Here is a 12306-nt window from a genome sequence, read left to right as displayed (position 1 = left end):
TAAAACAGTATAAAACTGAGCCAATTAGTTACACTTTTAATTAGTAAGTATTGGGTGCCACATAAAATAGCTCCCCCTGCAGAGAGTAAAGGTAACATTTGGTCAAAATCAGAATTTTGTGTCATCTGATCTGTTTCAACTGATATAGCATTGTCTAAATTATTAACTTCCAGACACAAAATTTGTCCTCTTCTCTGTCCTGTGGAGGATTAATTCGGGAACCTGATAGCTCACTGCAGTGCTTGGCCTTCGGCTTCTTCTGCTCAGGTCTGGAGGCTGCCAGATGACAAATGCGGTGGGGACAGGAGTGGGCAATGGCTCAGCAGGTTTCACTGTGGTCCCAGACCTTGAGGCAGCCTTTTGTGCTGGTGGGTGAGGAGCAGGATACAGAAGCCTTACCTGGCAGCACTGGGTGGGAGCCAGGGAGCCCAGTCACTACTGGTGGAGAAGGATACATTTCTGAGATGTTTGTGTTACCCTTGGGGATTTGTGTCCCTGACTTGCCTCATCTTAAGACCCTGTTTAGGCTTTATTGGAAATTATATTTTGTTATGTACAGTCAAAATAAAAAGAGCTTTAATGAGGGCCGTCTGGCCATGGAAAACTCTGAAGTCGCTTTGTGACCAGCAAACACACATACACATTTCCGGGACCAGCCGGGCCTCTGAGGGAGGAGGAATAACAAGTCAGTTAGGTGCTGTTGCTGTTTCCCTGGCCAAGACAAGAGGCTTTTGTGTCTGCAGAGGGAGTTTCCCTTTAACACTACACTCAAGCCTGTTGGCTAACGGGCTGGCTCTAATGTTTCAGAGCTGGAGTTGAGGATCCCAATGTCCTGCCAGGGAGGACACTCTTGGGGTCCTCTTACAGCCAGGCTCCTGTTTCAGGGGCGGAGATTTCAGTCCTGCCCGCCTAGTGCTGGGGCCTCTTGCTGGGCCTTCAAGCCCACACCAGCGTGTGTGCTCTGCCCTTGGGTGCCCTTGGCTCCTGGTGGCTAGGAGATGACTGCCCCGATAGGCTTCTTCTGGTGGCCCAAGGGCAACATCAGAGGAAAACCCCAAAGGATTGTACCTGCGGGGAGATGGGGCCTAAGTTTACTGCCTGTCCTGGTAATTTTGTCCTTGTTAAAAATACAAGGCCTAGCCTCTGCTTAGTGACCATTTGGTTGCTTACTGGTGTTCAGAAACTACTCTGTCCTTTGTTCATTTTGTCCCAGTTAAGTCTCTGAGCCTCAGAGTTGGGCCCTGCCCGTCTGCCTCCCTGAAGTGAAGCCATCATCCAGGAAGGGAGCTGCCTTTGTGGGGCTGAAGGTCAGCCAAGAACCCCTAGTGACCCTGAGTGGGGAACCTCGATCACTCACTCACTGCTGCTTGGTGATCCAGCAGCCCTCATGCTTCTGGAAACTGCATATCCAACCTGGAAAGATTAACAAAGGACATTGCTCTCCGATGAGGCTTTTTATTACCTTGTGTTTTTAATGGTTTTTAAATTTGTACTTCTCTGGGACAGTACCTGGGTTCTCATGTTAATTGCTTCCTAGAGTCCCTTTAGATTTGTACCCTGTGGTGGTTTGGTTGTTGGCTTTTTCTGTGACCTTCAGGAGCTGGGCCAGGTATGGAATAAGAAGGGGTGTTGAGTAAATAATTTGGAGGTAACAAACCAGAAAGCATCTTAGTTTTTTAATTCATCCAGTCAGGGGACTTGCCTGAACATCCCCGTCATTGGTGAGGGATGGTCATGTCTCCACCATAAGCTGACACCTCACCCTTGCAACAACCATTGTTCTTTCCATTCACCCTCCACTTGGCTATTGCTGCACTGTTGATGAACTCACTGCATTTTGTGTTGACTGCACCAAACTCCCACCACCTGTCCTAATGCATGCTCAAAAGTGCACTCTTCAGACCCAAGTCCTCTGTGCTCCTCCCAGGGGACTTGGCGCTGAAATATCTCCCGAGTAACCAGTCCAATCCCAGGACTCTTGGATTGGGCCTCCTCTTTTTGGGCTAGGTAATGACTTGTGTAGTGGTGGTGCGGTGGAGTGGCTGTGTTCTCTTTCTAAGCAGAGCCTGGGTGATGGGCAGGCTGCAGTCGTGACTCTGTCCTCTTCAGTTGCAGGCCCCGGGCGTATTGTCTGGCTGACAGCGATGAGGAGTCCTCCAGTGCTGGCTCCTCTGAGGAAGACGATGCACCAGAGCCCAGTGTGGGAGACAAACAGCTTCTCCCAGGGGCTGAAGGGTGAGTGGGGTCTCCAGCAGTCGGGGCAAAAAGTTGGGGTGAGCTTTATTTCCCTTTTCCTCTGTGATCTTCCTTCTTCTACACATTGAGTGAATGGGTATTGCATTAATAACCTAAAGTCACTGGCTTGTCTAAATTCCAGGCCCCAAAGCAAAAAAGACCATATAGCTTTCTTTACTTAAGAGGGTCCCAAACAAAATGGCTTTCTTGGGCCATTGGAGTAAATAATAGAATTGAAGAGCTGCTTATCACAGGGAGCACGAATTATACAACATCGCCCCCTGGCGCTCAGTGGAGAGCATTACTCCCCTTTCAGTTAGGTCACGCTTCTATCCAGCTGCTAATTCCTACAAAGCTGTGACATTCAGGCGATTTCTTTGGTGAATTTTGAAACTGTGGATCACTTAGCTGATTTTTTGGATCATGAACTTAATTCCCAGGACTCTCTTTGCCTGTTACTTGGACTGTGGAATGATCAAAGTGCTTAAACAGACACTCTGTGCAGATTTTTTCATTATTTAAAGACTAGAGGCCCGATGCACGAAATTCGTGCAAGAGTAGGCCTTCCTTCCCCCGGCTGCCAGCATGGGCTTCCCTCTGGCACCCAGGACCAGGGCTTCCCTCTGGCCGCTGGCAGGCACCCAGGATCCAGGCTTCCCTTGCAGCTCCAGCTTCGTCCGGAAGGACGTCCGGTCTAATTAGCATATTATGCTTTTATTATTATAGATTATAAAGGAGCCAGAAGCATCTGTAAGAAAATATCAGCCTATTCACTTTTGAAATCCTACAGAAGATAAAAAGAGAACCTAGATGTTGAGGAGTTGGTTCTAAAGTTTGAGTGCATTATTTAAAATCTACCCACTTGACCTTCTTAGGAATGATTGCTTTTCCCCATACACATAGCCATACTACTCCTGACACTCTGGAACTGTGGAGGACCGTAAAAAGCAACTATCCTCTCTTCTTAGGGCAGTCTTACAGTAAACATGACTGAATACAAAAGCTTTGCTTCTTGGCCTGCTGACATGTCAGTTTGGTGTAGCATTTTTCTTTAGAAGTTCCTAAGCCCTTTAAAAAGTGGTTGCCAGCCCTAACTGGTTTGGCTGTGTAGATAGAGCGTCGGGCTGTGGACTGAAAGGTCCCAGGTTCGATTCCGGTCAAGGGCATGTACCTTGGTTGCAGGCACATCCCCAGTAGGGGATGTGCAGGAGGCAGCTGATCAATGTTTCTCTCTCATTGATGTTTCTAACTCTCTATCCCTCTCCCTTCCTCTCTGTAAAAAAATCAATAAGATATATATTAAAAATAAAAATAAATAAAAAGTGGTTGCCAAAGTTGTATGATGCCACCTAAAATGCAGTCATTAAAAATTTGTGTTTTTTGTCCCTGTCCATGAAGTATGATTTCTTAGTGCCATCGAGAGATGGTGAGATTTCTCCAAGAGGACACTGGACTTATATTCAGCATGTGCGCTTTATAAACATGAGATGCCTCCTCAGTTTGCCCTATGAGAACTTTGTGTGACCCTCTGTTGTCAAGACTCAGCTCTGTGTGAGGTTTCCACCTTGTCTGAAGTACAAGTTTTAACTGGGGGTTCTTTTGCAGCCCAGGGGACATTTAGCAATGTTTCACAACATTTTTTATTGTCATGAATTGGGGGAATGTGCTAATGACATAGTAGGTAGAGATAACACCTATTTGCATTCCTCATTTAAAGGTATGTTGGAGGTCATCGAACAAGTAAGATTATGAGGTTTGTTGATAAAATTACCAAGTCAAAATATTTCCAAAAAGCAACGGAGACAGAGTTCATTAAAAAGAAGATTGAAGAAGTCTCCAATACACCCCTGCTGCTAACTGTGGAAGTACAGGAATGTAGAGGAACCTTGGCAGTCAACATTCCACCTCCTCCAAGTGACCGAATATGGTACGTAGAGGAGCCCTCAGGGACGGCTGGGATTTCCCTTGTTGCATGACCATAAAAATCCCAGCCTGCTTGCCCTTGACATTATGGAAAGTACCTTCTCCTGGGCAGAAGCATTTTCACATGTTTTTTTCATGGAACCTACTTTTTTCTGCGAATGGTTAATTCACATTTAAAGATTCACCTTCACAAGGTCAGTAGGTGAAGTTGATGGGATGAGCTGTCTCTATTCTTGATCTTCTTCCTCTCTAGAGCCAACTATTTCCACCAGTAAGAACAGCTGCCGTTTGTAGAGCTCTTCTGTGCCTGGCCCAGGTGTAACTGCTTGACCTGGGCAGTCCTCACAGCATCCTTGAAGATAGGTGCCATTTACGGAAGGGATCACATTCAACAGAGTCCCATGCATTTAGGGAAGACTCCTTGGGTCAGGCCTAGATGTTCAGGAGGCAAGAACATGTGCACTTTGGAACTGTGGTAGGAGGTCTATCCAAGGAGTTGTAACTGAATGAACCAGTGGTTCTCAACCCACCTGTATATCACAGTTACAGGGGAGGTTGTTAGAGATATTCCAAGCCCAGTGCCCAGGATTCAGGGATTGGGGAACTGGCCAGGATTGAGAATCACTGAAATAAATTACTTATGGGTCCAGCAGAAGAAAATCACTCTGTGAATCTTAATTTAAAATTGACATTCCATGTCCTCTAAAATGTACGTAAGTGTATACAGGATTGCATAAAAGACCTCAGAGTACCATGAACTACACTCAAATGAAAAAGCTCTGTTCTATCATAGAGTGAAACCAACCTGCTAATAGTACACATCCTCAGTGTTCAGAAGAGTTTGTGGGATGTTCCAGAGGATTTTTTAATTGACTCATCAGTTAATGATTTATTGGTGTCTCCCAGTAAAAACTTCAAAATGTCATTTTAGATTTTATTTTTTAAAGTATTATTTTCATAGGGGAAAAAAGCCTATAATCTTATCATCCAAAAATAACCAGTTAATACCTCTCTGTACAGTCTTCCAAACCTAATTTAAAATGCTTTTAAATACTAAGAGTTGATAACATTTCTTTCCCTTCTAAGCTTTATCAGTTATAGATGCCACTGCTCAGTGGGAGATAAAATTGAAGGCCTCTAGGATGCATGCTCATATGCTGAACCATTTATTAATGATCCACAAAGATAAGTCTAGATATTAAGGATGTTTAGAACATTTATAGCAATTTGACATTTTTATTGTATTTTTTAAAACATTGGTCCATGACAAATTGAAGTTTTTAGATAGTTTGATAGCACATGGTCTCTTGTCTGGATACTTTACCAAGTTCTGAGTACAGTCTACTCCCTGGAGAAGCCATCGTAAGTGTGGTAGGGAGCATGGAATGAAAAAGGTTATGGAATGTCCTCTTTACACATGCATATTAGGTGTGGGGAACATGACCACTTCTCTGTGTCCCGTCTTGGGAGTGATATTCAGAGAGAGCCACTTTCACTTTCTGCTTTATACACTTGTATATTTTGGGGTTTATAACATATATATACTGTTACAAAAATAGAAACAAAAAGGTTGTTTCCATTTTAGGAAAACCAAGCCCAGGTCACTGACTTTTCCTTTGGGGCTTCCTGGCTTGCCATTCGTCAGAACTGTTCTCAGATCGTCACAGCCCTACACATGGCCCAGGACACAGGGAGTTCAGATCGTACTTACTGTGCTGAATTACTTTCCAGAGGGGATTATCAGAATAAGAATGGTTAAATAGTGGTAAAGGCCTGTGTAAATGAGGAATGTGTGCTGTTGGTACTTGTCTGCTTCCTTTCTTTGCTTCTAAATGTGGTTATTATTTATTTGTCTTTTTAAAAAAGGTATGGTTTCCGGAAGCCACCATATGTGGAGCTGAAAGCTCGGCCAAAACTTGGAGAGAGAGAAGTGACTTTAGTTCATGTGACAGACTGGATAGAGAAGAAACTGGAGCAAGAGTTTCAGGTACACCTGCAGTGTCATCTCGTGTTTCACACCGAGGTTAGCTCTGAACTTCATGTGGGTCAGGATCCTCCTCTGAGGAGCCGCATCCCAGGAAAGTACACATATGATCAAACAGGTGTAAACTTCAGGTGGTTTCAGAAACTGAAACTCATCCACAGCACCCTATTAAGTGGTCATCAAAAAGGAAACACAAAAGGTGGGGCCAAAGAGCAAAATGGTTATCTTTTACCAGTAGGCTTGGCGAAGGTTAAGCCCTTTGCCTGCTGGGGCCATCTTTGGATTTTGTGGGCCCTGAAATTGGCCAGCTAGTAGCACCCACCCATGGACAGCAGAGTTGCTCCCGCTCTGTGTGATACCCACCTTGCTCAGTTTGTTCATTCTTTGGAAACCCTTCTGTGAACAGCTGCCCCTGTCCCAGGAGTCTAAAGATGCACCAGACCTGTGCCTCCCCTGTGGATCTCCTAGGGCCGTCTTGGAGTTTCCCAAGAGCTCCTTCTCCAAGCCTGTCTTCTGCGTTCTCCGCCAGAAGTTAACAGCAATGCAGCCCAGGCCCCGGGATGCGCTATTTTTATCAAATTTTAATCAGATATTTGAGGCACCGTTGTCTCTCAAGGTTTTATGTATTAGCAACTTATTTACTTTGTACTGAATTTCACCTTTAAAAGACACGTATTTTTGCAGTGGTATGTTTTGAGTTACTGCCATGGAAGCTTTTTATTACTTAAAAGCTACAGATTAAATATAACAAAACCAATTTCTGGAAAGTTTAATATCACCAAAAAGAAAAGTGAAAAATCAAAACATTTTCTACATGGTTGTTCTTTCTTCCTACAGAAAGTTTTTGTCATGCCAAACATGGATGATGTTTATATCCCTATAATGCACTCAGCCATGGACCCTCGCTCCACTTCCTGCCTCCTGAAAGACCCGCTCGTGGAGACTGCCGACCAGCTGTGATGGGAAGACCTGACGACGTTGCCAGTGTTGAGATCTAGATCCAGGTGCGGGGTTCTTGGCTGCCTGTCTGCTGTAGCACAGGCCTTTCCTCTCACCACAGCTTCTGCCCTCTGCCTGCCAGTGCCCATTCCACTGTGAGGTGTCATTCCATGCATCCAGCAACTGGTGTCTGGATTGCCTACTGCAAAACTTTGACTCAAAGATTGGAAGAATCGAGGTGGATCCAGAGGTTTTGTGACTCGTACCATGGCTTTGAGTCTACCAGTTTTTGTGATAGCAAGAGCACATTAAGAGCAAAGCTACAATTGGAAGGCTTCCTTCCCCTTGTCTCAGCTCCAAAGCTTTTCCTCAGGCAGCCAGAGCACAAGTGGAACATTTTCTCACTCCTACTTTTTATGTGATGCATCCCTCCACATTTTGAGAATGTCAATGTGGTACCATGTGGAGGGTGGGGAATGGAATTTTGTAAACTATTTCATTGGTGATAAAGATATGCATAGCAACTTTTTCTTCATATTAATTTCTGTCTTGGAAGCAAGTAGCCATAGAACATACACTGACACAAGATCAAACTATCCCAAGCCTTTTACCAATTATATATAACCACCTGGTTCTAATCCCAAATAGTTTCCTGACAGCACATGAGAACGTTAACCACCACATAATGACCAGATCAGCGTCTCCTAGTGTGCTCCAGGAAACCTTATATAGGTATGTAAAGGCTTTGCTCTTCTAGTTTGGGATCTATTGTGGTCAGTTTCCTTCTGATGAACCAAATTTAACATCTGTTGTCACGAGTCACAACCAAAAGCCTGCTTGTCAAACACTACATATCTCGAAATTAATGTGACATTTCTTCAACGTTGCCAACTTTAATTTGTGCATTTGTGTCAGAATGTTTCGTTTACAAGTGTGGAGGCCCTAACTGTATAATTTGCTTTGAGAATTTAAAATTTGTTTAAAGCTGCATTCAACATCAAAATTACCTTGGGGAACTTTTGATCATTTACATGTACTAAGTGTTTTTTTTAAACAGCACCCTGCCTGAACATGACTTTAAAGAAATTAATATATTGAAAAAAATATCTGAACCCTTGATTACTTTAATTGCACCATTAACCATTTGACTTAAATTAGACCATCCCAATCGGTGTGCTGTTCCAATTCCTCATTGTGTAGGCCAGTTTGCCAGTCAGTCCGCATGTCTTGTCCACTGGTCTTTATAATTTCTGTGCAATAACTAAAGGCAGAGGACTAGATGCACTACTGTGTATTGTAAAGAGATGACACATGACTGTACCCTATTGCACTTAAAATAGTATATGGGGGACTTACAATTGCTTGCATTCTTTCACAAAATAAATCTCATGTCAAATACTAGATAAAGGCATCTTTATTTCTACTGGGTTCTACTTAAATAGGGACACTTGGGCACTATTTCCTGGGTGATCACTGGCCAGCATTCTTTTTTTTTTTGGCCAGCATTCTTAAGGATCCCAGGTAGTCACTCACCACACCCGACAGGAGGGAAGTGCTATATTATCCTCAGTCCGCATTTAATGAGGGGAAGTTTTGGACCGTGTTGCCCAGTTCCTTTGGGGCCCCCTCCAGTTGCCAGGGCAGTTTATTCTGCACCAGTGCTTCCTCCCACTCAGAAGTGATGCACATTAAATCTAAGCCCAGGTTAGACTGTTCAATTAGAATCTGGATTACAAAGGAGTGCAATTATCCAGGTGCTCATGTTGTACCCAGTAAACCATAAAAATCTAACCTTCACAACTACACTGTTCTGTTTAGGCTGAGACAGTCACCCAAAGCTTTAGCCCCACGGTATCCAAACAAGCATGGTCGTTAAGTGGCAGTTTTTGTAAAAAGCTCGCAGTTGAGCTTTAGCCATTTTAAGTTCTTAACACATCAAGACCGAAGCCGGTTCCTATCGAATACACCACGCCCTCAAACTGCTCAAGGCCACAGCCCCTTTCTCTACCGCCACGCACACCGCGGTTAACTTAAGGTGCATGTCTGTCTCGCTGGTGGAGAGCCGGGACTTACAGGGCAAGCACAGGAAATGCGGGGGGCACTCGGTAGCAGAACCTACAGGATCCCCAACGTCTCCTTGGGGCATTTCAACCTCAGCTCAGAGGCTGGGTCGGTCAAAACGCCCGGAAAACCCGACCCCGACAGAGCGTGCCGCCGTGTCGCTCGCGGTTAAAAGGGTCGCCGGCAGAGAGCCGTAGGCCCCAGTTATGCGCAAGCAACTGCTCTGGCGCCGCAGCCTGACCCCCGGCGCCACACGCAGGCGCAGCGGGGGCTCAAAGGCAGCGCGTCACGACAAGAAACACAGACACCAGTGGTAGGAACAAGCTATTTTATTGAGAGCCTTCAGGGAAGGAGGGTCGAAGCGCTGGGAGGACAATGGATCCGACGTCCGTGGCCGGCCGGATCTGCAACGAGAGCGGTGGATAAGCGGGTGCGCCCGCGCCGGCTTGTTCCCTCCTCGCCCCCACGGCGGCCAGGCTCAGACTCTAGTTCGCATCACCCTTGTCAGCAGTCTAACACGTGCTTTGATAGATATGTCATCACCGCTGGCCACTCGCCTCCCACCCGGCTCCAGGGCCCCGAGCACCGAGGCCTACCCGCCACAAGCCACCGCACACACAACCTCACCTCGCAAGCTTCCCCGCCGCCGAAAGACGGAGGAACGCCCGCGGCTTCTACTTAAAGAAGCAGGCAGGAGGTGGTTGGGCGGGCCTTCCTGTTATTAACCAATAGCAAGCCAAGCTTCCGGCCACGTGCCTGGGAAGTGGCCTAATGATTGGCCGTGCTCGCTGCGTCCTCCAGAATATAGAGTGGTTCCAAGCCAACCATGGGGATGGGAGGCTAGGAGAGACGGAGGGGCGAGCCGTGTCCTAAACTCTTCCCGATTTCTTTCCACATCTCGGTGGCGGGCTTGTACTGAGCGCGTCTCTCGATGGCCCACGAAAGAAAACTTTACAAACAACAGCACGCAAGTAATGCCTAATTTGTCCGAGCTACTCTGTGCCAGGAACTAGGTTAGGAGCTGTGGACGCAAAGGTGACAAACGAACCTTGCCCCTGCATTCACTGTAACCTGTTCCGGTAGAAAGAGCTCGTGTGCGGGAAAGGAGAGTTGTGTGCAGCCAGATCTTGATAGGGTGATGAGTTCGCTCTACGACCTTGGTCGCTTAGCCTTTCTGAGCCTCAATTTCTGAAAAAGAAGATCCAAGAAAAGTTGTAATGATTAAGTGGGTTAATGCCAATCGCCTGGCACATTCTGAGCGGTAAACACATACTTGTTTTTAGAGGACTTTTTTGATGTGGAAAACTGAAGTGGTCCCAATACTTGAATAACCTCTAAGATAGCAGCCTACTGTGGAAGCCCAAAGGAGAGAAGGCCTACCTTTGGGAAAGGTGAAAGTTGCTAAATAGTGAGCTCGTACTGTGAGCCAGGCACACTGTTCACCAATGGATATAGGACTATGACCCTGTGCTCTAAGAGCTTCAGTTACTGGGGAAAGGAACAATAAACAGTCCATTTCTGGTTATCTTCATTTCCTTCATATGTTTTCCTTGGGAATTCTTTTCTTTTTTTTAAAAAAAATTATTTTTTATTGTTTAAAGTATTACATATAGTAGTACATATATCTCCTTTTTGGGAATTCTTTTCTTTTTGCCTCTTAATAAGGAAAATGTTTTTTGGTGGGTTTGTGTGTGTGTGTGTGTGTTTTTGTAATGATGAAACATTTCAACCTACGAGTTTGTAATGAACGGGCCTCTTATTTTTATTTTTTACAGTCTTTAGTTAAATTTTAAAATTCCTATTTGGTTTACAGCAATAATTATTTTGGCAAGTGTTTTGTCACTTCTATATAATTATTTTTATTGCTGTTTAAACGTGTGTTATTAATATCAATATTTATTACAGTGTGGTACAGTTACTACATTGGGAAATGTATTAAAGTTTTTTGAACTAGAATATGATCTATTTTTATATGTTCCACAGATTCTTGAAATGCAGATGGTTTTACTATCACCTGCAAATACTGACATGAAATATTTATCAATTCAGCCTTAGTTGTGTTGTAATTATATTGTCCATATCTCTGTATTTTATAGTTGATTGTGAGTGTATGTTCTGTCATTGATTGATAGTGATGTGTTAAGATTGTGCTTCAAACACCAAATGCTGGTGAGAATGCAAAGCAACAAGAAATTTGCTCCATTACTATTTGGGAACACAAAATAGTACAACCATTTGGAAAAGAAATCAGACAGTTTCTTATAAAGTTAAACATACACTTACCCTATATATGACATAGCTGTCCCTAGGTTTTTACCCAAGAGAAATGAAAATTTATGTTAACACAAAATCCTGTGCACAAATATTTATAACAGCATTATTCATAATCCCCTCTCCCCCCAAACTGGAACAACCCCAAAGTCCTTTACTGGGTGAATGGTAAGCAAATTGTGGTACATACATACAATTGAATGCTACTCGGCAATAAAATAGAATAAACTATTGATGCATGCAGCACTTATAAGAGTCTCAGAAACATTATGCTGAGTAAAAGGAGCCAGACTCAGAAGATGGTATGATTCCATTTATAGAACATTCTGGAAAAGACAAAACTATAAGGATGGAGAACAGATCAAAGAATTTACAGGAATGGGGGAGTGGGAGAGATATGACCACAAAGAGCAGCACGAGGGCATTTTGAAGGGTGATAGAACTGTTCTGTATCTCGATTGTGGGGGTGGTTACAAGACTTACTGCATTTGTCAAAACTAGTAGAACTGTTCACCCAAAAAATTATTTTTACTGTGAAATTTAAATATTAAAAATAGCCTGGCCAGCATGGCTCAATGGTTGAGCATCGACCTATGAACCAAGAGGTCACAATTCGATTCCCAGTTAGGGCATATGCCCAGGTTTCAGGCTCCATCCCCAGTGTGGGGTGAACAGTAGGCAGTTGACCAATGATTCTCATCATTGATGTTTCTATCTCTCTTCCTCTCTCTTCCTCTCTGAAATAATAAAAATATATATTTTTAAAAATTAAATTGTGCTTCAGTCATTTTCCTTGATTTTTTCTATTATTCTTTGTTTTGTATATTTTGAGGCTATGCTGTTTATCTCATTGTGGTTTGTGACTGATAACATTTCCATTGTGGATTACATAT

General features: G+C 44.1%; 1 protein-coding gene, 1 long non-coding RNA gene and 2 other non-coding genes across 6 annotated transcripts in view; 1 reads left to right on the top strand and 3 right to left on the bottom strand.

Annotated features, from left to right (window-relative positions):
* Positions 1 to 8479, top strand: part of TEX2 (testis expressed 2) — an 87932-nt gene extending 79453 nt beyond the window's left edge. For 2 of the 3 annotated variants that reach the window (XM_028157383.2, XM_008149420.3), the window contains 4 exons: positions 2110 to 2235; positions 3953 to 4162; positions 6025 to 6145; positions 6980 to 8479. In XM_028157383.2, the coding sequence (XP_028013184.1) occupies positions 2110 to 2235; positions 3953 to 4162; positions 6025 to 6145; positions 6980 to 7102 (580 nt within the window). In that variant the 3' untranslated portion in view covers positions 7103 to 8479. Of the gene's footprint in view, positions 1 to 2109; positions 2236 to 3952; positions 4163 to 6024; positions 6146 to 6979 lie in introns of those variants that run through there. The other variant, XM_028157386.2, reaches the window with a different exon arrangement.
* Positions 8480 to 9295: 816 nt separating this feature from the next.
* Positions 9296 to 9427, bottom strand: LOC114234440 (small nucleolar RNA SNORA76). The gene has a single exon (XR_003620641.1). It is a non-coding gene; the product is annotated as a small nucleolar RNA SNORA76 (small nucleolar RNA).
* Positions 9428 to 9453: 26 nt separating this feature from the next.
* Positions 9454 to 9854, bottom strand: LOC114234393 (uncharacterized). Its single transcript, XR_008554811.1, has 2 exons — positions 9770 to 9854; positions 9454 to 9546 (listed from the first exon to the last, which is right to left on the bottom strand). It is a non-coding gene; the product is annotated as an uncharacterized LOC114234393 (long non-coding RNA).
* On the bottom strand, positions 9619 to 9688 carry LOC114234436 (small nucleolar RNA SNORD104). The gene has a single exon (XR_003620637.1). It is a non-coding gene; the product is annotated as a small nucleolar RNA SNORD104 (small nucleolar RNA).
* Positions 9855 to 12306: the final 2452 nt, after the last annotated feature.

This window comes from Eptesicus fuscus, chromosome 20 (assembly GCF_027574615.1).
Source record: "Eptesicus fuscus isolate TK198812 chromosome 20, DD_ASM_mEF_20220401, whole genome shotgun sequence".
In the NCBI taxonomy this organism is placed as follows: Eukaryota; Metazoa; Chordata; class Mammalia; order Chiroptera; family Vespertilionidae; genus Eptesicus; species Eptesicus fuscus.
This window is presented reverse-complemented; position numbering and strand designations above follow the sequence as displayed.